Here is a 25,916-nt window from a genome sequence, read left to right as displayed (position 1 = left end):
CTTTGCTATAGACGAAGTATTATTACAACTATATTCTATTATTTATATTTATAGGCACCGAATTTTGATAATGAAATTATTGTATTTCTAAACATATTATTTTCCCGTTGTTTCCTATGAAAGTTCACAATTTATTTTTGAAGTGGCCCATTGAATAATAATAATAATTACGGAGGACTCGCTATTTGTCGTCACGAGTGCATGATTTGTTCAATTTGAATTTTGAACAACAGAAATATGTCATTTTCACTATAACCTATTAACTTTAAATATCTCAAAATAAAAATTTGAATTATATATTATTGATCGATCTCTTTTTTGTGTAAACTTTCTTTCCTTAATTTTAAAACTTCAATATATTCTTAGCGAAAATATTTGAATGAATTGTTTTGATGTAGACAACTGTATGTTTATTATGTCCGTCGTCTATATAGTTAATATATAAATGTATATACAATAAACCATTCAAAATTCTTCAAATTATAAAATCATTGATAAAAGTTTTTTTATTTTGTTTTATAAAAATATTTTTAAAATATTTTAAAGTATAACAAAAATAATTTAAAATTACTTTTTTTAATATTTGACAAATCACTTGTATATATATTTAAATAACTATTTAGAAACTAAATAAAAAAAATCAAAGTTCAATTTTTAGATTTTTTAATTTTTATTAAAAATATATTTTTGTCATTGATAAAAAATATCGCAAATTAAAATAATGTCTTTCTGGTGTAGAATCACCAAATTTAAAATATAATTTTTAATTTTATTTTTTAAAATATATTCAATACTTAAATACTTATATCACTTCTTAAATATTTTAATAATATTTTGTCATTAATAATTTAGAAGATACTGTCATGCATCAAGACTTCACAATTCAAGGATTTTGGTGGTTTACCCAAATGGCCACATTCATAGTATGCCTGTCACTATTATTTGTATGATGTGGTCCACTTGATAAGTGATCAGTCACCTAAATCAAGATGCAAGGGAACTTGTGCTTGCATTCCACCAGGGACCATATATAGTAATATTTAAAATTATTGTTACATGCATTATTTCATTAACCCTTAAGATTTATATGTTGAATGTTTTCCTAAGGTTTGAGCGTTTACAGTTGCTAATTAATTTGCTTATAAATCAATAATACTACTAATATATTTGTTCACATTTCTAACAAATTAAAATAGTGTTGATTATTCTCATGCTTACAATCTTTGTTTCTAGGGTTTCCTTGTCACTACCCTTGCTTTTATTTACTTTGTGTTCAGAACAGGATACACACAATTTTGAGTAATATCTTAAATTAGTTTTTAAGAAATTTGTAATTAGATAATTTTATTTTTGATAAATTTTAGTCGTTAATAAATTAATTTTTTATTTTTTTAGGCAAATTAATTTTTACATCAAATTTTAACAAAAAATTATACAAACCAATTTTTATTATTATTTAATAAAAACAAAATAACTTTTATTTTTTTTTAAATTCTCAGACCAATCCTTTCATATAAACAAATAATTTGATGATATGAAAACTGATTTAAAACTAAAATTTATAAAAAATCTGACAAAAATTTTTTTAAGAATTTATTTGAAATATTATTCTACCATTCTTCACCAAAGCAGAAGAGTGGTTTCTCTTTTTATATATGACTTTAAAATATGATAATGCTAACACATTATTATTCATTTATTCAAAAAATAGAGAGACAAAACACTTTGTATATATCTTCTTTAATTTACTTGAATTGTTTAAGATTTATGAGAGGATATATCTTCTGGAGTTTATTTTTTCTAATAATTAAATAAAATAATATCAGAAAGGGTTATCTTAATAACTCTTAACTATTACAGATTCAACATTATATATGCAGTAGCGTTGACATTACTTTATTTAGTGTTCTAGATATATATTAATTAAATGTGGGACTCCATTTGCTTGCAGCAGGTTTAACAAATATTGTTGTCGATCATCCAACTTAATTTGATAAGTCTCACATAATTAGGTCATAGCTCTATTGAGATTATCAAAATTAAAATTACAATTATATTTGAAAAATAATAAAAAATTGGTTAAAATATCTCAAATCTTTTTTATTTAATATTTATTAAAAATAATAAAGCATTATTTCTTTATAAATATAGTGGCAATTTACTCATAAATTACTCCTTAAAGGTATAATAAAAAAAATCACTAATGAATTATTAATGATCATCCTACATATGGAAAATTCATATATTATATAACAAGTTATTGTCCTATATGCCACACATCTCTGATCTTATGTCATCCCCACCTTATTATAATAATATATAGTAAAAAACACAAATATGTGGCAAATTGTGAACAATTAACCAATTAAGGAATATAAATTGATGCGTCACATGTAAAGTTTATTTAGCAATGTGAAATCAAGAAAACAAATAACGTGTCATTATTTAAGCAAATGACATGATTGTTATTCCTTAATTTTTACACAATAGAATAGAATTCTACTAAGCTCCTTTTAATTAGTTTCTTGGCTTATAGTTTTAAATATCTTCATTAGGCTAATGGTTTAGTTAATTCAGGAAATAAACATTGAAGTCATCACAAGTCTCTCAATTTGACTTTCCAACTTGTACGTTAGACGACTTTGTACCTTGTAGTAGTTGGTGACTTTATTGCTTCTTGCTAAATTTTTACATCAAAAAAATGTGCTACATGCATTTGACAAAAAAGAAGAAGACTAATGTTTAACCACTAAATAAAAGAATAAAAATATTTCAAAAAATAATTTTTTTAATTTCTAGAAATATAATTATATATCTATATATCTCTTTTTATCAACTAATTAAATTTTTTAAAAAAATAAATCTATCATATAATATCAAAATTTTTATAATAACAACAAATTTAAAATTTAATAATTTTGTCTATACTATTTCTGTGGTATATAACCGGTCTCAAATTTCGATAAAAAAAATTATATTAGACTTTTGACAATCAACTAACATAAAAATTTAGTTGAATTTTCATAACATGAATCAAAAACGTTTTTGTTGTTATTTTTTTAAAAAGTTAGTATTAGACAAATAAAAAATAGAATTTATGCAAAAATTAAAAACAAAAAAAATGACATACATATTATGTGGGTCCTTGCTTATTTTGTTTTATGGTACTTTTATCTGTATTGCATATATATCCCAAAATTAAAATCATAATCATATAATTGACTAATACTTATTCTCGCATTCTCATTGATTTTGAATTATTTTCCTTATCTCATCTTGTTTCCATTTGAATAATGATTTGATACGATTTTTTGTTTTCCACTTTTAAGGAAAGACATTGAAAAGAAAATAGAAAGCCTAACGTAAATAAATATGGAATATTTAATTTCAATTCACATACTGTTTGCAGTGTGAAAGTGTCACGAAGCTACGATAATTGTTCCTGATTATTGAACCCTTTTTTGTTTTATTTTTCTTTAATTAAACGCGTAACATTATTATATCAATCTATTAGTAGTTTAGTCACCAAAAAATCTATTAGTAGTTTGACTAATGGGAATGCAAATCAGTTTGACTATTTGACCGGTATTACAATATTCACTTTAAAACATTTATAGAAAACTAGAATCTGCAAAATCGAAAAATTTAGAATCTATTTAATTTTTTATTTTAGAATTTTATTAGAGTAAACTAGTACGTAAAATGGTACTCGAAAATTAACATCATTAATAAAAATAATCCCAAAAAATATTAATGACAAATAAATTTTTAAAAGATTTAAAACACAACAAAATAAACTAGAATAAAATATATATTTTAAAAAAAAATTAAAAATTAGATTTTGATATAATTTTTTACAAACATTATTAGAAAAATAAAATCTTTTTATTCTAAAATTTTGATAATTTTATATCAAGTGGGTTAAACAAAAAACTAATTTATTGTGAATGCCTATATTATTTTAAAAAATAAAAAAATGTAAAGATTAAATTTTTTTCTAATTTTTTTGTACATCTTCTAAATATTTATCAAATATTATCACAAAAATTTGAATCAAATTGATAAATTTTTTGTTAAAAAATTTGTCACTTATAAATAATATTATATTAATTAATTATTTTGTCATATTTTTAAATCATTTAAAATTTATTTTGTTGATAATATGTTTTTGAATTTTTTTTGTCATTATTAAAAACTTTTGATATCGAATTAGTAATTAACTCATTTTATTATTAAGAAAAAAAAAAACTCAAAAAGCAACCAGACAAAATAACATGTTTCTGAATAAGTTTACATGCTGCATGTATGTGTTCCTCTAGGGTCCCCATCACTGTATTCATTATTGTTGAAGTCAATCACAACTTCACGAGTGTTTTTTGATAATTAAGGAACAATGGAAGAAACATGCATAGTCTGAATTGAACCTCCTATCTTTGAATCTTGGGGGCCTTCTAGTAGTTTGAGGGATATATATGTTTCTATAATTGTTGTTTAATAATAATTCCTTATATTATTTGATTCAACATTATTATTGCACGAATTATGCTGTTCTTGTAAAAGGACTTTTTGTGAATTGCGACAAGTAGGAAACTGCACCATATCTATAGTCAAACTGTCCCTCATTCTTAAATTTCGTATAAATAATTTTCTTCCTTCTTGTATTTTTTATAGATTTCGAATTTTTTCATTATGTACATGGCACAAGTAGAATAATGTGAGTGGTGAAATAATGTAATTTGGTGCTGTGAGAGCAAAAAAAAAAAAAAAAAAAAAAAATTGACATTCCTTTAATTATGTAAACTGTTATAAGCTGCACACAATCTCAATCCAGCAGAAATCGGTCCAATCTATAGCGGTTTACAATAAGAAAAAAAAAATCACTAGATTACGAGTAAAAAATATTAAAAGATTAAACCCTTTGAGTTGCATTGGATTGCGTACAGTTTGGTTTGAGAAGGAAAAAAAATATTTATAGAAGATAATAACGTCATTTATATTTTAATAATGCCGTCTATTTTTTTTAAATTTATGCAAAATGTAATGAAAAAATAATGTGAAAAATGGCATTATTCAAAAATACGAATTTAATTGATCATTAATTTTCTTTACATATAATTTTAAAGGAGTGAAAGATAAATAATGAACATACTAATTGCAATGATCAATTAAAAATGATAGACAGTGACTATACTATTTAATTGATCAATTAAAAATAAAAGACAATAGACATACTATTTAATTATTTATTATAGTTAGTTATTATTTTTATTCTTTTATGAAATCTTAAAAAAATAAAAAATATAAATATAAATCAAATAAATTTTATATTTTTGGATGACTATTGACATTATTTAATCAAATATATATATAAAAATACTTTACAATGACATTATTCACATCAAAATTAAATTTATTAAAAAAACAAAAAAAATTATCTCACGCAATATGAGATAGAATTTTAAAATATATAAAAAAAACTCTCTTCTCGCCGTAAAATTATTGGTTATTGAAAAAAAAAAACACAAAATTATATCTTTTGTCAAAAAAATTAAATTTTAAAGATAGAAATATCTTATTTTTTAAATTATATTTGCAAAAAATTACATCAAAATTTAATTTTTAAATATTTTTTTAGAATATATATTTAATGTTGGAGATTTTTGTCGGGTTTTTAAATTATTTGAAGGTATTTTTGTTGATAACAAAATTCGAGTATTTTTTCAACAACAAAATTATTCGAATGTATTTTTTGTGGTTTATCCTAAATACAAAGAGATTTTTGTAGAGAGAGGAGATAAAAAAAAGAGTATAATTCATTTTAAAAAATTAATAAAAATAAATGATATATTTTTTTAGATAAATATTTAATTATCAATAAAAAATCTTTATTTTATAATTATTATTATTATTTTTTATCAAAAATAAAATAAACATAAAGAGACTATGTCATTTTAACTATAATTTATTGGTTATTTTTCTCTTTATCATAACATACACGAATATGTCCTTTTTAATTGTTGTTACACGGATATACATATTTTATATTTATATGAGATATGACATAATACAAAATATGTAAACACATTAATTTTAATTTTTTATAAAACATCAGGATATAATATATATATATATATATATATATATATATATATAATATAAAAAAATTTATAAAAAATATACTTTTTATGGATATTAAAATACAAACTAATGTTATTAAATATTTTTAATATTTTTTTTAGTTAAAATACATAATAATATTTAAATATATTAAAAAATTATTTTTTATTAAAAGACGATTAAATATATCAAACGAATGTCAAATGAAGATAATGTTCAAAATTTATTCAAAACGACGTAAAATATGGTATTTCGACGAAATGGCCTAACTTAATAATTTTTAATCTACGGTGTATTTGCGCACGTACACACTAGTCAACAAAGTTGACTTGAGGAGAAAATTGGGCCTTACCTATAGACTTATATAGTTCTCTAAACATTTATTCTCTCAAGCATTTTATATATCGGTCCGTTTATATATACGTGATAAATTTTATTAATTAAACCATTAAATGATGTCATACTTTTTCATAATCAAACTCTTACTAAACACTAAACTTGTTTATTTATATATTGCTATGTATTTTAATATTTTACAAACACAAATATTATCGAGCAGTATATTATTTTATAGTATCAATAGAGAATAATTAAGTCCATAAAAAAAATACATACAGGGCTATCCTATTCAGACAATAATTTATATTTATATTTATTAATACCAAGACAAGTCAATATAAAGTGCAAAATATATAATATTTTAATAAAATTAATAATCATGAACACGTGGTCAAAACCCCCCTGGACCGTATTAAGAATTCTTGCTCCATTTTATTTTATTTATTATTCTTTTTAAAAACAAAACAAAAGGACCCATCGACATCATAACCGTGAGATTTTCTATCGATGGCTTGAGAAAAAGCCTACTCATTTTTCATGTTTCATTGTTATCGATGGCTTTCAAGCTTTTGAGTTTCAAGTTTCAAGTTTCAACCCTCAATCATTACAAAAAACGAATATGTGCAGCTGAATTAATGGTGGAATTAGTTTTTAAAATTTATTTATAAAAAAATTTATTAATTAAATTAGTTTTTTAAAAATTATAAATTGATTTTTTTTATTACATTATTAATAATTTTTGTTAATAATTGATAATATCAAATATTAACTGATGATATATATGATATTTAGCATGTTTAATTAGATATTGAATAAATATATTTGAAAATTTATCAATTTAGTCTATTTTTTAATTATATAAATTCTAATCCTAATATACAACAACAACAACAACAACAAAGCCTTATCCCACTAAGTGGGGTCGGCTACATGAATCAAACGACGCCATTGTGCTCTGTCATGTATCATGTCTACAGAGAGACCGTTTACATGTAGATCTCGTTTGACCACCTCATGGATGGTCTTCTTAGGTCTTCCTCTGCCTTTCGCCCTTTGTCCATCTTCCATCTCATCCACCCTCCTGACTGGATGTTCTATCGGTCTTCTTCTCACATGTCCAAACCACCTGAGACGCGATTCAACCATCTTTTCCACAATGGGTGCTACTCCAACTCTCTCCCTTATATCTTCATTCCTTATTTTATCCAATCGCGTGTGACCACTCATCCATCTCAACATCTTCATCTCTGCCACACTCAGCTTATGTTCGTGCTCTCCTTTAGCCGCCCAACACTCCGTACCATACAGCATAGCCGGTCTTATAGCGGTGCGATAGAATTTACCTTTAAGTTTTAAAGGCACTTTTTTGTCGCATATAAAACCAGATGCACTCCGCCATTTTGACCAACCTGCTTGGATCCTATGATTTACATCATGTTCAATCTCTCCATTATCCTGTATGATGCACCCAAGATACTTAAAACTTTTAACTTTTCGTAAGGTGTTCTCTCCAATTTTCACCTCTATATTGGAGTTTTCCCTTCTCAGACTGAACTTACATTCCATATATTCCGTCTTGCTACGGCTTATGCACAGACCATACACTTCTAGAGCTTCTCTCCATAACTCCAACTTCTTATTTAGGTCTTCCCTTGACTCTCCCATAAGGACGATATCATCGGCAAAAAGCATGCACCATGGCACAGGCTCTTGGATGTGCTCTGTGAGTACTTCCAAGACTAATGTGAAAAGGTATGGACTTAAGGATGATCCCTGGTGTAATCCTATACCAATAAGAAATTCCTCTGTCACACCACCTTGAGTCTTCACACTAGTTGTGGCCCCATCATACATGTCTTTAATTGCCCGAATATATGCGATCCTTACTCTCCTCTTTTCTAAAACCTTCCATAAGACCTCCCTTGGTACCCTATCATACGCTTTTTCCAAATCAATAAACACCATGTGTAGATCCCTTTTATTACTACGATACCTCTCCATCATCCTTCTTAATAGGTATATCGCTTCAGTGGTAGATCTGCCTGGCATAAATCCAAATTGGTTCTCTGTTACTTGTGTCTCTTTTCTCAACCTCCGTTCTATCACCCTTTCCCATAACTTCATAGTATGACTCATAAGTTTAATCCCTCTATAATTTCCGCAATTTTGTATATCCCCCTTATTCTTGTAGATAGGTACCAAGGTGCTCTTTCTCCACTCATCAGGCATCTTCTTTGACCTTAAAATCTCATTAAAAAGCTTGGTTAACCAGTTGATGCCTTTTCCTCCAAGACCCTTCCAAACCTCAATCGGGATATTATCAGGTTCTACTGCCCTGCCATTTTTCATCTGCTTTAGGATTAAATTCTAATCCTAATATAACCTAACGATACTAAATTGATAAATATTTTTTATAAATATATTTATTTAGCATCTAATTAAATATGCGAGGTGTCATATATGATGCAGATAAACGTTTTATATCATCAGTGATAAATATATATTTAAGTTACTGAAGAAAAAAACGAAAATGATTAATTTATAATTTTTAAAAAATTAATTTAATTGATAAATTTTTTTAAGAATAAATTTAAAGAATAAAAATCATCTTTTAAGAATTAATTTGAGTATTTGACTATTAATCCATGTTGACTCCAACGGTCCTACCACTTGATAAATGAATTAAATATATAACTAATGTTAGCAGCTTCTATATAAACTAATGAAGAATAAAAGTATTTTTCGTATATATTTAACCGATAATGCTATGAAAATAAAAAATAATTAATTTAAATATATAGTTTAAATTTATTTTATTTAATATTTATTTATTATGAAGTATATTAAATAAAACTAAAAAAAACAAATTTTAATAATTTTTTATTAATATTTTTTATTATTAAACATTTTTTATATTGAACGTACTCAGCTCCTAAATATACTTAATAAAGTAAATGTAGATATTGCTAACCAGTTTTAAAAGTACGGGTACTTTATTTTGTGTTAAGTAAATAAAAAGAAAAAAGAAATTAAGAATGTTATTTGAAGGCTTGATTTTGGTCTCCTGAGTTTGTATGTTTGGGTGCACATAGCCTTTTCAAATGGGAAAAAATAATTTTACTTTTATCAAATTATTAGAGATAAATAGATATTACTTTTTTGTTAACATATAGTTATTGGAAATTACTTTTATTTTGATTTATCAAATAAACTGCTACCACCAAAACTTTATCTTCCAAAGCTGGCTGGGATGATATAGATTCTCTTTCCCGATTTTTTTTTTTCACCTTTAACTACACAAAATTGACTGAGATTGGATAGTGGAGAAATCTAAAACATATAATAATAATAATATCTACCTTCTGTAAATGTTTATAGGGTTTCATAATGTTTGAAGAAACGATATGAAGGGAGCTTGATGGGTGGTTGAGAGTTAAATAATAAATATACATAAAAAAACTGAATGAACTTGATTACTTTTCTTCCTTTTTGAATAGCTATTTCTATATATTAGTCTAATTTCATCGATCATTTCATTTACGAAAATATAAAATTCAACGACATTATTAAAAAGTTAGAACGTTTTTAATGTGAATTATAACATTGATTAAGTTTATTATTTTTTGTTTGTTTGTCTATACTTATTTTTAAACATTTTTTTACTAAATAATAAAGAATATTACATTTTTAGAAAAGAAAAAAGAAAAAAACAACTTACTATTTTATTTATTACCTCTAATAATTGGCCATTCTCTAGAAGACACTGTATTCTTTAGAAATGCATTAACATTTGGGGTTTATATTAGCTTGCTGATTTTGACTTTGGTCAACCGTTACAGATGTCTGGACCCTCGACAGTATAGTACTTTAATGTTAATTCAAATGAGACGTGCTACATTTTAGCAAACAAAGCAATAAAACTATCAATCATGATGATTGTACGTAAAAAAATTAATTACCAATATTAAATATATATTAAAAATAAATTATACAATGTTCTTTTAAAATTATACATGATCTGTGAAGAATTCAGTTTTAACATTTAAAACGTGCCTTCTCAATTAGGCTGCGAAATGCTTTGGACTTGCAACAGTTTCTCTTATGAGTTGGGCCAAGCGATTCCTGAAGCTTTGTCTAAACGTTTTTTATTGCCAATGAGCTTCGGCTCTAATGGCATTTCTCTCTCTCTCCATCTTCCCACATCAAAGGTCAACAAATCCTAGAGAAAGTAATTGAGAAAAAATATGATAATATATGTAAGAAGTGTGTGGATGTATTATGTACTTAAGATTGAAAGTTGTCCAGTCTACCGAGGTACCTAGAATTGGGAGTTGTCCAATCTACCGACCAAAAAAAACATTTTTTATTGCAGCAGATGACATATCTATATATTGTTTGTAAGTTGTATTCGAGTTCAAATTTTAATTAAAGTTGGATGTTGTATTGTTGTTTAAGAACCTATAATATATATTCATATTGTATATGTGAATATGTTGCGTAGGTGTTTAATACATAAGTATAATACTTAAGATTGAAAATTGTCCAATCTATTTGATTTAAAAAAAAACGTATGTATATTAAAATTAATCAATTAAATTAGTCGTAATATAAAATATATATTAAAAATAAATTAAATTATATATATATTTACATATAAATATATTAATAATTTATTTTAGTAATTAATTTTAATGTATAAATAATATTTTTAATTTTTATAATAGATTTTAAAGATATTATTGAAAAAAATTCAAATTGAGGGACAAAAATTAAATTAAGTCTTTGCGTTTAGTATAAAATATATTGAACTGGGTTATATCTTAATATTAGATTTAATTTAAGATAAATATGGAGATTGAGAAGTATATTTAAAATTTAGTTTCTTGTTACTAAAATTTTTATTTTATTATGTTTCTATTTCTTAAAGTAGCGTTTGTTTTTTGAGACTGGAACTGAGATTTAATATTGTGTTTAGTAGTTAGAAATTGAAACTAAAATTTCAGTCTTAGGACACAAGATTAGTCCCTTCAGTACTTCCAGAAAATGAAGACACAGGAAATTGAAATTTTTTAGAACGGAGACTAAAATTTTAATAAACATTTGTTTTAAAAAATATTTTCATTTAATTTTCAAATTTCAAATTTACTCCTCAATCTCTATATTTATCTTAAACTAAACATAATATTAAGACATAATGCAATCTAATATATTTTACACTAAATATAATACAAAGACTTAATTTAGTATGTATCTCTTCATCTCTATCTCTCCGTTTCAGTCTCTCAATTTTAATATCCTTTCTAAATGCAGCCTAATTAAATGGTTTAGATTCAATTAATATAATATAATATAATAATTATATATAAATTATAAAATAAAATATATTTTTAACAATATGATTATAATTTTTAAGAGTAATTATCTAAATCATTCCTTGACAAAATTAATATACATATCAATCCTTATAGTTTTTTGAAGTTAGTCTCCAACCAATTTCTGACATGACTAATTAACAGAAAATGCTAAATTTGACACGTTAACTTACACACATGGATATTAAATGTCCACATATACGATATTTAAGTGTGTGAGGGGACAAAAGTGTCCCTAATTTTCTTTTTCATCTTCTTAACCATGTTCTTTATTTACTATACTACCCTCTTCTTCTTCCTCCTCTTTTCCTTCTTCATCATTTCTCACATTTTTTTCTCCTCTCCATAACTACTTCTTCGATTGCGGTTCTACTGCCTTATTCATCACCACTGCCATTTTTTTCTTTTTCGTTGACTACCGCCTCTTTTCTGACAATCTCGTTGAACACCCAATTTTTTCTTTCACTCTTCTTCAAAATGAACATTTATCTCGATAAAAAAATATTTATTTTCGACAATTAAAATATTTATTTTTAAATTATTTGAAAGCTGATTTGGATAATTACTCAATTTTTAAATTACCAAACTGCATGTTTTATCATGTTCTTCCTAGTTGATTTTCGAGGCTGTTTGAGGTGGCTTTGTTCGTAGACGTGTTGTTATGTTACTTTACATATTGTGTTGTAGTATTGAAAAAAAAAAATAACTCTTAATTTGATATTCGAAAATTTTATACACTAATAAAAAATATCTTTAAAAAAATATTATCAATAATTTTTTTTTAAATAATTTTAAATTTTGGCAAATGTGCCATTTGCCAAGACACATTCTTAAAGTATAAATTGCACAATGTTAAGATGACCACTGAAATTAGGCGATCTGGCTACTTCTAAAGGTAGCTTCCTAATATAACATTTTTAATTAATTTACGCAAAATTCATTTTTGGTACCCAGATCAATAATTTATTTTTAAAGATAGTCAGATCATTCAATTTCGTATTTTCGTTAGCTACTATAGCATTATGTATATCAGAAATGAGCTTCGACAAAGTCATGAGCACATTTGTTAAATTTATTAATCAAAATTTTTTTCATCGATAATATTTTTTAAAAAACTTTTTTATCAGCATTTAAATCTTTTAGCCATTAATTGGTAGTTAATTCTTAAAAAAATAATTATTTTTATTACTTTTTCAATTCTTTAAAAATTTATTTATTATTCTTATCTTATAAAACTATTTTTTGTCACTTTTAGTATCATTTTATATGTACAAAACATTCATCACTAAATTAACTATATATATATATATATATATATATATATATATATAAAATATATATTAAAAATTAATCATATTAAATATATATTAAATCAATTATTAAAATCAATCATTAATATAAAGTATATTTAAAATATAAAATACATATTAAAAATAAATTAAATAACACATGTATTTTTTACATAAATATATAAATATATAATGACTAATTTTAGTAATTGAATTTAATATAAAAAATATTTTTAATTAAAAATATAATTTAATTTTAATATACTATAAGTGTAAAATCATATTATACGTGCATTTTATATTAGCAAAAATAACTACTTTTGACATTGACCATATGAATGGTCATTCAAAAAAATTATTGTAATTGCACGACTTTATCAATATATCAAAATTAAACTCTTAAAAATATATAAAATAATATATATTTAGACATAAATGTATATTTAATAATTCGTATACAATTATGATTGAGTATAATGACAATTAAATCTTTGAAGATGTTGATCTTGGACTAATTTGTCCTTAAAAGATAAAAAAAGTACCAATTAGGTCCTCCAAGATAACAAACAGTGTAAATAATGCGAAATGAAACTGAATTGTCCTTATATTTCGTTATTTTAGTGCTATATATTTCATTACTATCACATGAGACGAAAAACAATAAAACTGAATTGTCCTTATATTTCGTTATTTTAGTGCTATATGTTTTATTACTATTACATGAAAAGAAAAACAATATAATTTTAAACATTGAAGTATTTATTATCTTTGAGTTCACAAATTCTATCAAAATAAGTAAAATTTCACTTCAAAAATTGTTATTTACATTACTATTTTTCGTAAATAGATATGTCAAAATAATTAACAGTATATATAAGTATCACTATTACGTTTTAGTTGATAAATTGATATAAGAACATCATATACCCACCATTTGTTATCTTAAAAGACCAAAGTAGTACTTTTTTTTTTAAAGACTAATTTATCTGAAGTTAAAATCTTCAATACCTAATTGTTATGATTTCTTTTGCAGACATTATATAATAAAACTCTCAACTCTGAAGTAACACACAACATTCAACAAGTTAAATTTTGAAGTGAGGCTATACAACAAGGAAGCATAGATAAGACAAGTCTAACATGCTGTACATTAATAGGATGGAGAATTCACACACAGGCAATATTATTAATTAGCATTTAGCAATATGAGGATCTTTAAGAGTTTAAGTACAAGCCAACATTCTCCACAACTGCAATTTGGTTCCTAATCCTTAAAACAAAAATTAAAGTAAGACATAATTATTATCAGTTCTGCATGATTAAGAAATGCTAACATAATACACATTGTTTTGCTTTCCAACAGGACCACGAGAAAATATCTAATGCATCCGTGTGATAATCATAAATTCATAATATAATCATCCCAATTAAAAAGAAAAAACAATTAAATAAATATAATTACTTAGGGTTTGTAGGATTGGTGGCGCCGTCGAGACGCGCGGCGTCCATAGCCCACTCGATCAGTTTGCGAACTTGTTCCTCTTTGTCTTCGTCGTCGCTTTCCTGTTCGTATAGGGCGGCGCTGTTGCTATCGAATCCGAAATTAGTTGTTGATGTTGAGGCTGATTTCGCCTTGAGAGCATCGAATCTGGCGGAGAGATCGTCTTCGTCTCCGTCTCCAACTCCAAGTTGTTGGCGCTGAGAAGGTGCAGATACAGCAGGAGAATTGGATTTGAGAGCCTGGAATCGACGCTCTAGATCGAGATCGAGATCGAAATTGTTTTGATTGTGAGAAGAAGAAGGACGAGCTAAGTGAGAGTTCAGGGAGAGGTTGAGGAGGAGCTGGTCCTGTGCTGCTTGTAAAAGCTCTTCAACTTGCAATTCCTCCTCACTCTTGTCTTTCGTCTTCTTCTTCCTATTGCTCTTGCTGCTGCCGCTTCCCCTCATCTTGCTCCTCTCTCAAATTCCCCTTCTCCTCTCATCTCATCCCATTTCTGTTTTCTTTTTCTCTTTTTTATTTTTTCTTTCTTTTCAATTTTTATTTTAAGTTGGATCATTTTCTTTTATTATTTTATTATTATTATTATTATTATTATTATTATTATTATTATTATTATTATTATTATTATTATTATAGGGCGGGAAGCCGGGAACGACCTTTTTTGGGTAAGAAAATATACTTAACTAACTTAAGTCGGGACACTATGTCACTATTTATTTAATCTTTATTTGTTCAACAAAAATAAAATAAAATAAAATTACTTAGTCTCGAATAGATTAACCAAAACTCCATGTGAAACTGGTGGAAAACTGGAAATAGTTACCATTATAGTTCTCATTTCTGAGAACCGAATTGAATCAGCAAATTTGATAACTAATTGGGCTAAATTTTTATTTTAGTGTCTGATATTCATCTGATTACCTATTTTTATTCTTGAAATTTCTTCAGTTTTTTCTGACGATGACTAAACAAATAGAGTACTAAAATGATATCTTCTCTACCACACTGGATGATGAGTAAACAACGCCATTTATCTTTGACCCCAAACAAGTTAAAAATGTTATTCAAGTAAACAGCACTGGTAGTAGTAGAGCCTCTGACTTGTTTAAAAAAGTTGTCTACTTGGATGACATTTTTGACTTGTTTGGACGCTAAAGATAAATGACGTCGTTTACTCATTATCAGTGTGGTAGATAAGATGTTATCTCAGCACTTCATTTGTCTAGTTATCGCCGAACTTAAATTTGGAGGATTAGTATAAATAATTTTAAATTTTGAAGACTAAAATAAGTAATCTCATGAATCTCATGAATCAAATTGGGAATTTAGTCGAACTAATTGAGAGTCGCCACCACAAATAAAAATTAATTGCTAAAAAATTAGTAAAACGTCAGAAAAATAAGACAAATTAATAAATCAACTAAATCAATTTCGTTTCAGAATTTAATCAGTTTAAAATAATAAAATAAAAATATTTTCAAATATATTATTCTATTATATTAAATTCAACCTAATTAATCTTTTAACTTCTAAATTCCTAATTTTATCCGTTCAATAATTAATTTGGTTTTCAAACCGCAGATGCCAAAATTTTTGAAACCTAGAAACTCCTGTTGGAGACACATCTTAACATTAATTTTCCGAAAACCAATTTTAAATAAAATTCCGAAGAAACACTCCATTGGACCTTTCAATATTAAGCAAATTTATTGACTAGATTAAATCTTCATATAAAGTTACGAATTTTCCTTTACAAAGGCCTTCAGTACTAACTGGTAAAGCAAGAAGAAAAGAAACAAACCCTACTCGTTCCTTTTTTTTTTTTTTTGGGTGAGCAGGATCATTAACTTTCTCTTTCATAATTCTTAAAATACTTTAGGATGGAGGATTCTCAGATTGGGAACCACGAGCTCCTTTTACCATCATTGAGGCCATCGGAAAATCAGGCCACAATGTGAATATATATAACTTCTGAAATGTATATTCACCACAGCAGAAAACAGTATAATATTTAGTTGAGGGGGAAAAAAGAAAAGGAAAAGCCGCACCAACATATCTCAGCTTGTTCTTGCCAACTCAATTAAGATCAACAAAGGTTTTCAAGAATATGAGTTCCCAAAATACAACCCTGACTAAATTAACCGACTTCCCCCTATTTTTTCTGTCCCTATTTGGCTTTTTTATGTCATCGACAAGTTGAATAGATATACTTGTTTTCCTCAAAAGCTGATATTTCTGAATTGATGCCAAGCTACTTAAACACTTGTCAAATGACCTCCCTTTATCTAGCTACACTCTTCATGATATTGGATGCCGTCTCCTGCAAAATTTCCAAGCCATCGGTCATGATACAAAGTTAAAAAAATTATCTATAAATTAAAGCACACAAAATAACTAGTTTGAAGTAGATGCTTCATAACACAATTATATCTAGCTTCCTTTACAATCCAATGATAACTATATCTAATTGTTGGTCCCCGTTGATGGATTATGCTTGTACCGTTCAATTAAGGACTTAAGAATGAAAAATGGAGAGCTCACTTAAAATAAATACAGTACTTGAACATCCAATGCACCAAATATTTATATCAAATGAGAATGAAGATATTGCTTCTGTTGATTTCATGAGTTTCAACACAACCAAATTATATAAAACAATTATACAAAATGACTTCGATAAACACAATATTGTCTTGTATTACCTCTTTGGCCGGATTCGATCTTCTTCATAATCCATCACTCCACCAGATTCAGAGCAGATCTCCTCATGGCCTCGGAAGTCGATGTCGGCCTGCTTACAGGGTGTAACTTCTGCCACGAAGTAAGTAAGACTCGTCGACCAATATATCCCAACAGTAAAGAAACATGGGGCAGTTATATATGTGCATACTGCATAGATAATGTTGATAGTTCAATCTTATGCAATAAAACTCCAAATCCTCATATGGGAAAACCTTGAAGTTGAAGGCTGCATAAAGCAGCTCTATATGGCTAAAGAAATGCAACTATGGTTACTATGGATCAAGGGCTGTTTTTGCAACTTGACTGTCCTTGAAATTTAGCTTTAGTATTTACCTTTACAATCTAATATTTCTAATATAATTTTTGCTTCATACTTTCATAATTGTACATTGTTTTCTCTGATATCCTTTTTTGTAGCCAAAACCCAGTTCCATATAACAGACTCTGTATACACAGTCGTTAAGAGAAGTTTGGAACTGATCAAGCCAATCAAACTATATTAATCATCACATTTATATGGTTCTTTTCCTGAAAATTTGGCCATCCTGTTTTGGCTCCAAAAAATATATCAATTTAGAGCCTCATCCACATTTTTTAAAAAATCTAGATTGTATTAAATCCAATCCAACATATATGATTTGGCTTCCACTCCTACAATTACAGAAGAAAGTAACCAAATTCATTGGCTTCAATACACCTCCAAACCAAATATATTAGACATAGGAAATGATAGGACATATGACGGCAGGATGAATGGGAAGACTGCATAAGAAGATATTCAAAGGCCACAAAATTTCCCCGTAGTTGTCAGTTTCCATCATACTTATTGGATCTTGAAAATAGTGCTAGATCAGAATCCCAGCTTGAACCACAATTATACACGGCTATACAAAGGTAAAAATAAAACTTGTCCATAACCAGCACAACACCCTTATACAAAACCATCCCTACTTTGGTCAAATGAGCATAAAGCAAGGGTAGACACATCAATTTTGGCATGTAAAGCCACAAAAGAGGAAATTCTATAAAAGATAAAAGTTACATGCAAGCATATGAAAATAAATTCAACCGACCTTGAAAAGAGACTTCTTCACTTCTTCCACCTTCTCTTCCACCTCTTTCCTGTGCTTCTTGTCAACTTCACTCATACTATCAGCCCATCTTATCTTCTCTTGGATTGATACAAGCAGATTTTCTGATGTAGACAGCCTATGTTTTGAAGTCATGAATAAATTTTGTTATATTTTGAAAGGGATTCCATACAACACATTCTAAAAATGAGCATAAGATATAGAGTGCTAGACTGTTGAAAATAAAAGAGGCAAAGAAATATAACTAGCAGAATTATGAAGAAAAGATCTAAGAATCCAATCTATATATATATATATATACACACACAGACACAACAAGGCAACTCCAGGTTACTGACCTCAACTGAATATTTAATGCTAAATAGACTGAAACATAAGTTGATTAAAGAAGGGACCATAGTGACAAAAATTCAATTTCTGTAGTTAAGCATGGAAATTGTGAGCTCCCATGGGATAAGGAAATTAAAATGTTCTTTTTCCAGGTAAACATAATTGATTTACTAATGAGACAAATAACCACAGGTAATTCAACTCCCAAACCCAAGTGAAAAGGACAAATTACCAGTTAGAGAGCGTATGTATCATACTACCCAGTTGGCCAGGCCTCAAATCCCTCCCTGCTGCAAATTGAACCTGAAAGCATACAAAAAGATCAACTAATTTCCTGATGGAGTGCGTAAAGAATAAGATAAAAGGCTTTAAAAGACAAATTTTAAGAAAATAACAAATGATGGTGAGCTAAGACCTCAAAACATCGTCGTAACTGATCAAGCTTTCCTCTGACTATTCCCTGATGACAGCAGAAAATTTAGAAACATAACTTGTTCTCAAAGTATTATTACCAACTCACAAATTATTAATTTGATTTTCATAGAAATAAAAATATACATTATATATCTAGAAAATAGTGATCTTATGTGCAAGTGGGATATATCATTAAGGGTATCTACTTGGATCTCTGAAGATTTCGTGTGATATCGTCTAGATGGATATTTCATTAATTTTTAATGTTTGAGGGGTAATACATTCTCTTGAAGGAAAGGATGCCTACCGCATACATGCATTCATTTATTAGAAAATCTTCAAGTTCACGAACATTTGTCACATCTAACTCCTGCATCAGTTGGTCATAGGGCAGCACCTAAAAAAATAAAATACATAAAAAGATTTAGTCATGAAAAGTAATTGCTTAATGTGAAAATCCAAGTGCAATGACTCGCAGAATAATCAAACAAAGAAAGCTTGAATCTTGATTAACCAGGTCATGTTTCACAAAAAGGAAACAGGATTTAAAATGATAAACTCAACTAAGTTAATCAGCAATTTGTTTGTATCAATATAAAATAAATTGACCCAAAACCAATACAACTCAATTCAAACTGATCAAAACTACACATATAACCTTTTGTTATTAAATTGTATTTTTACTTATAATAACATTGAGTAATGATATCGGATTATGTGTCAAGTCAATTAAAAAATCTGTTACTACCACTAAATGAGTTATTATTACTACTATCAATTATATCTTGAAAGGAAAAAATTATTAAATCAATCCAATCTGAAACAACGAAAATGATATTGTTTGGACCAGCTGGCCTTTTAAATGTAACGGTTAAAGCAAACTAAACCACAGATACCTCTAACAAGACTTGATCCAATAATAGAGCCATGTGAAAATAGGCAATATCCAAGTCAAAATCTATAATGGATCAATCATCTATCTGAACCACTAATTCAAGCAAAAATGATTAAAAAAAAGAGTAACCAATAACTGGATTAAATGAGAAAAACCTTGAATGTCTCGGCCAGAGTAAGAACTGTAAGTTGCTTGAGCTTCAGGATCTGGTCAGGTGTCAACTTTGGAAGACGATCAGCATTACCTGTAAACCATTTAACCTTCTTAATAAGCAACTCTACGGCATTCTTTGTTCTTTTAGGGAATAAAAATACCATATATATATATATATATATATATATATATATATATATATACACACACACACACACACACAAAAGGAGAAAAGAGGTGGATTTTCATATTTTTCTCATGATATTGTTCACAAAATAGAAAATCATGTGAAAGATACAATATGCAGAACCTAGTGCACTTCAAAATCACCAGGATATGATTATGAATCTATAAGCAATCAGCCAATCACACAGGTGAATCCTTGGGCTTACTCTTGTAGTCACTCCACGTTCCATGGGCAAACAAGCGAAGCATGTCAAGGTATGCTGAATTCTCGCTGGCCTCAAGCTGCCAGAAAAAAAAAACATAGAATAGAACGACGAGTTAAAAAAATGATAGAAGAATGAGCTATTGTATTTAAAGGGAAGGGGGCATGATCAGTGCGGTCATCTGCACTTACATATCCGATTAAGAGATTAACATAACTCAAAAGAATGGGAATTAACATTTAACGGGAAAATAGCAAAACAAAGATAAATTGGGGTGGTTTCCGAATGAAATAAGTTGCATAACCTACTTATTCCTTCAAGGGTTCATGACAATGCTACAATCATTCAAGACAACTAAATTCAAGCAAAACATATGACTCTAGAACTCTTTCACAACACCCTAAACACAATAGAGTCAAATAAATGTAACAGCAAACCTAACAACCCAAAATATAAACTTTCGCTTCTCAGCTTCCCTTTGCAATCAACCACCATCCTTGGGAACAATTAAAAATAATCCATAAAACGTAACTAATATGAAACAAAAAGCAATAAAGCCGGAAAAAATCAAAATATACATGTAGAATGGAAGTGTGTAAGAAAGAGAGAAGGACCTGAAGGACATTCGGGAGCGCGAGAATCTCGGAGAAGGCGAAGAGCGAAGGATGAGAGGTGGCATCGACGATGACGGAAACAATCGCCGGAGAGTTAGGGGAATTAGAAGAGGCTTGCTTCACGAACTGGTCGATCAGCTCCGATTGCTTTTGCTCGATGTCCATTGCGAACGAACCACTCTAGGGTTTTGGGGATTGAGGAAGGGAGTTGTGATCGGAAAATAGATAGATGGGGGGGGGGGGGGAATAAGGAGGATTTTAGGTTTAGGGTTTGAAGATTTTGGGCTGAGAAAGGATTTGAAAATTGAATGGTTTTAGCTTCTGAGCTTTGTGAGTGAGTTTGTGAGAGTGAATGGAGAGAATAATGGAGGAAAGTGTTTTATTTCAGCATTGTATAATATTCTATATTATTAATCATTTCAATTTCATATGTTAAAATATATTGCGAGTATAATACCTAAAAATAATAGCATAAAACAGAAGAGACAATATAAAATGAGATCATTATTAATTAGGGGTGTTTAAATTTAACCTAATCTAAATTAAATCATTCATCTAATTCAATTTAAATCGAAAACGGATTAAAATCGTATTAATTTATATTTGATTGGATTTTATTTTTTGCAAACCGTATAGATCGGATCGGATTTTTGATCTACTACTCAAAATCGATCAAATCTAATCCAAACCGCACAATGTGCTATAATATTATTATTTTATTATCATATTTATAATATTACTTATAATATATTCAATTTATTATATCTTTTTATATTATTCATGTATTATTATTTAATAAATATTTTATATTCAAAATAAGATTATTATTTTTTTAACTAATCTGGAATTTTATTTATATTGTTATGTTATTATCGATCTTCCAAAATATTGTTGAATCTTGTTATGTCATTATTGGTTATTTAGAATTTAATATTGAGACTTGTTATGTGTATATATATATATATATTTTAATTTCCAAGATCGCAAATCCAATCCAATCCAAATCGCTTGAAATTGGATCGGAATTTTTTTAAAAAAACATCCGATCCAAATTGCACCACAAGTAAAATTAGTATTCGAATCAGATGAGTTTTTTACTCAAAACTAATCCAAACCGCATCACAAACACCACTAGTCATTATTATTTAAATCTCATGGTATATTATTAGTACAATAAAGCTCTACATCCAAGTCATTTAATCAATCAAGTCCAATCAAGTCATTTACACTCACGCGCACACGTTCTTCTTTGTGCGCCCTGCTGCACGTTCTTCTTCGTACGCCCTGCTGCACGTCCTTCTTTTTAGTTATTTTTCTCTTTCGTTATTGTTGTCACCAACACCACCTCCTCCTCGTTCTCCTCTTCCTCTTTCTTTTTTCATTGGAATTTCTTCTTCTCTTTCTTTTTCCTAATTCTCATCTATCATCTTCATCATCATGATCATCATTGTTACGGTCATCATTGTCTTCTTATACTTATCGTCGTTATTGTTATCATTATCGTAGAATTTTTGTCATATTGATGATGTTACATGATCCAAATTTGATTTGGATGTATTTTTGTTGATAATTCAGTAATTTTTGTATGTTGTTTTCAAATTGAGTTTGTGTGTCGCAATCATTAAATAATTTCGGTGCATTTTTTAGTTAATTGAGGTGCATTTAGTCTCGTTCACTTGGATTTTGTGTAATTATGTCATTGAATGTAATTATAGTGGTTTTGGTGTCATTTAAGTCATATTGATGATGTTGTCTGATCCAAAATTAATTTGGATTTTTTTTTCATGATTCAATATTGTTTGTATGCTTGTTTTCAAACTGAGTTTGTGTGTCGCAATCGTTAAGTAATTTCGATGTATTTCAATATTATTTTTCTGATAAACTCTGCACAATTCAAAACTCTTATTCCTCATCTTCTGTTGCTTCTTTTTCTTCTTCGTTTTCATACTTTTCTTCTTCATCTTCTCATTCTTATTTCATTATCTTATAATTCTTCTTGTTTCACTCTCTTAAGAGGAATAAAACCATGAAAAATAGAAGAAAAAATCAAACAAAAAGAAAAAGTAGAAACATGAATAAAAAAACTCCTCTTCTTCTTCTTCTTCTTCTTCTTTTTCTTGTTTATATTCTCCTTCTTGTTTTACGTTTTCATAATTCTTCTTATTTTATCCTCTTAATATGAATAAAAACAAGAAAAAAAAATCAAACAATGAATAAGAAGAAATACATAATATGTAAAATCACTTAATGAATTTGGATATGTTTTTTCATGATTCAATTTTGCTTATGTATTTGTTTTTTAATTGAGTTTGTGTGTCGTTATTATTAAATAATTTCGGTGCATTCTGGATTTGAACGGTTATACATATAAGAAGAAGTCGACGATGATAATAATAACGATGATGGAGGAGGAGGAGGAAAAGAAAGGAGGAGATCGAAAAAATTCAAATAAAAAAAGGAGGAGAAAATAAATGTGATGGTATAATGGTAACCCGATTACGATGATAAAAAAAAAAACAACTTTAGAAATATAAAGGAGGAAGAATGGAAGGAAAAAAAAAAAAAACTTAATTGAATGTGTAGTATAACTATTATTAGTATGTTACATAAATTATCCAAAGGCCTATTTATAACTAATTACAAGATATGAATCAACTCAAATAACATGTTTGTAATTAGTTTATAAATGATTTTATTTAGTCAAATTCTAATTAATTTGTAATTTAATCCATATTTAAATATGAAGGATACTACACATTTATGTAACCATGTAATTAAGTTGGCTTAACACTTAAAAAATTCAATACCATTAAATGAAACGTGAAATACACGCGCCCAACACACACGAAATCGCTATTGCCCAACGCTTCTTCTCTCCATGCTTTTTCTTCTTCTCCTACGCTTCTCACGCTTATTTACGCACGGAGCGTCTTCTTCTTCACCTTCTTCTTTGCGTTCCTCCTTATCTTCCTTTTTCGCGTTCCTTCTTCTTCACGTGTTTTCTCCTTATCGTCATTCTTTTGTTCTTGTTGCTGCTGTATTTTTTGTCTTTTCCTCCTTCTCTCTCTAGTGAAGAAGCAGTAGAAGGTAAGGAAGAAGAATTTTGAATAGTACAGAATGAACCGAACACAGTACTCATGGTGAACCGAACACAGTACTTATGATGAACCGAACATAGTACTCATGGTGAACCGAACACAATACAATTGTATAGTATTGAGTGAACGAAACATAATCCATTATTAAAATCACAATCAAACCGCTTTCGCGTTCCTTCTTCTTCACGTGTTTTCTCCTTATCGTCATTCTTTTGTTATTGTTGCTGCTGTATTTTTTTGTCTTTTTCTCATTCTCTCTGGTGAAGAAGAAGTAGAAGGTGAGGAAGAAGAGTTTTGAATAGTGTAGAATGAACCGAACACAGTACTCATGGTGAACTGAACACAATACAATTGTATAGTACCGAGTGAACGAAACATAATCCATTATATAAAATCAAATTCAAACATCTTTTTGTAGAATGAACCGAACATAGTACTCATGGTGAACCGAACACAGTACTCATGGTGAACCGAATACAGTACTCACACTGAAACAATTGTATAGTACTGAGTGAACGAAACATAATCCATTATATAAAATCAAATTCAAATAACTCTGCCTACAATTTACATATTATCAATTCAATTCAATTCAGTACACCTCCGTCCATTTAATTCAATTCAAATTAGCAATTGCATTCCATTCAAATTCGATTCAAAATTGAATAATTCAAACTTTGTCAATTTGATTCGTTTCAGAAGAGTAATCCAAATCTCTCTCCTAATTTGAAGTTGAGTCATTTATTGTTTCGATTCAGAAGTGTAGACCGAAGAAGAAAACGAAGAAGAATAGGAAGAAGATAAATGCAACGTAACTATATCGAAATAAGAAATGGGAAGATGAACGCGACCAGAGGAGAACGACGAAGGCAATGCAGATTAATAAGAAAGAACGCGAGTAGAAGGAGGTTTACGTTGCAGCAGAAGATTTACGTTAAGCAAAACTTTAGGTTGCAGCACGTTATATGTAGCACGTGTATGACAAACGAGTGAAGGGTGAAAAATGCGTGTACGAAGGAAATTATTTGGTTAACAACCATATAAAAAATACATAGATACAGAAATTTTCCGTTTAAATATTTATAACCTAACACTTGGATGTTGGTCGGGAATATGGGTTTCACTAAACCATATAAAATATTTTGTATTTGATTGAATATGTCTTCAAAAAATATACAATAATAAACAATCCATATATCTTTAATCCTTTAGAGTATTTTATGCAAATATTATAATTAATGATACATATAAATATGTTGTAAGTTGTAATTATATTTAATAGATTTTTTTGTTATTTTTTTACGGTATTAGTTAATCAAGTATGTCAAAAATTAATTTGTAACGATTTAAATTTTATTTAAAAATTTGTCTTTACTTAAAAAATTATTATATTCTTTTATTAATAACTAAGTTTAAAAGTTAAAAAAAATAAATTAAATTTTTAAAAATGAGATGTTGATAGAATTAGCATAAAAATAAAAAGAGATATAAAAAGATAAATTAAAAAATACATAACAGCTAGAAGATCAACTATGTTTATAATTGGTTATTCTATTTATACAAAAGTTTGCT

At 27.7% G+C, this 25,916-nt stretch overlaps 2 protein-coding genes across 5 annotated transcripts; both read right to left on the bottom strand.

Annotated features, from left to right (window-relative positions):
* Positions 1-14,273: 14,273 nt before the first annotated feature.
* LOC112797696 (uncharacterized) lies at positions 14,274-15,206 on the bottom strand. The gene has a single exon (XM_025840759.3). The coding sequence runs from the start codon at positions 15,062-15,064 to the stop codon at positions 14,576-14,578; it is 489 nt and encodes a 162-aa protein (XP_025696544.1). The 5' UTR covers positions 15,065-15,206; the 3' UTR covers positions 14,274-14,575.
* A 1,326-nt stretch (positions 15,207-16,532) lies between these two features.
* LOC112797694 (COP9 signalosome complex subunit 7) lies at positions 16,533-21,667 on the bottom strand. Of its 4 annotated transcripts, none has more exons than XR_011881494.1 (9): positions 21,247-21,650; positions 20,636-20,711; positions 20,246-20,334; positions 19,503-19,592; positions 19,197-19,241; positions 19,014-19,084; positions 18,434-18,569; positions 17,321-17,507; positions 16,533-16,938 (listed from the first exon to the last, which is right to left on the bottom strand). XR_011881494.1 is itself a non-coding variant. In XM_025840754.3 (9 exons), exons 1-9 carry the CDS (start codon positions 21,409-21,411, stop codon positions 16,917-16,919), a joined length of 783 nt encoding a protein of 260 aa, XP_025696539.1. In that variant the 5' UTR covers positions 21,412-21,667; the 3' UTR covers positions 16,533-16,916. The 4 variants fall into 4 exon arrangements, 3 of the variants coding, with proteins under 3 accessions (XP_025696539.1, XP_025696540.1, XP_025696541.1); XM_025840754.3 differs by having other exon boundaries at positions 17,321-17,409; positions 21,247-21,667; XM_025840755.3 differs by having other exon boundaries at positions 17,321-17,429; positions 21,247-21,658.
* Between the last annotated feature and the right edge of the window lie 4,249 nt (positions 21,668-25,916).

Source organism: Arachis hypogaea, chromosome 4 (assembly GCF_003086295.3).
Source record: "Arachis hypogaea cultivar Tifrunner chromosome 4, arahy.Tifrunner.gnm2.J5K5, whole genome shotgun sequence".
NCBI lineage: Eukaryota > Viridiplantae > Streptophyta > Magnoliopsida > Fabales > Fabaceae > Arachis > Arachis hypogaea.
Note: the sequence above shows the minus strand (reverse complement) of the source record. Positions and strands in the feature narration are given on the sequence as shown.

Bases quoted from the DNA above. Each gene is read 5' to 3' on its own strand.
- LOC112797696 (XM_025840759.3), bottom strand. From the start codon at position 15,064: ATGAGGGGAAGCGGCAGCAGCAAGAGCAATAGGAAGAAGAAGACGAAA.
- LOC112797694 (XM_025840754.3), bottom strand. From the start codon at position 21,411: ATGGACATCGAGCAAAAGCAATCGGAGCTGATCGACCAGTTCGTGAAG. The intron at 19,242-19,502 runs GTAGGCATCCTT...TGCTGTCATCAG, and splicing joins TAAATGAATGCATGTATGCG to GGAATAGTCAGAGGAAAGCT. The intron at 19,085-19,196 runs GTCTTAGCTCAC...GTATGCTTTCAG, and splicing joins AGTTACGACGATGTTTTGAG to GTTCAATTTGCAGCAGGGAG.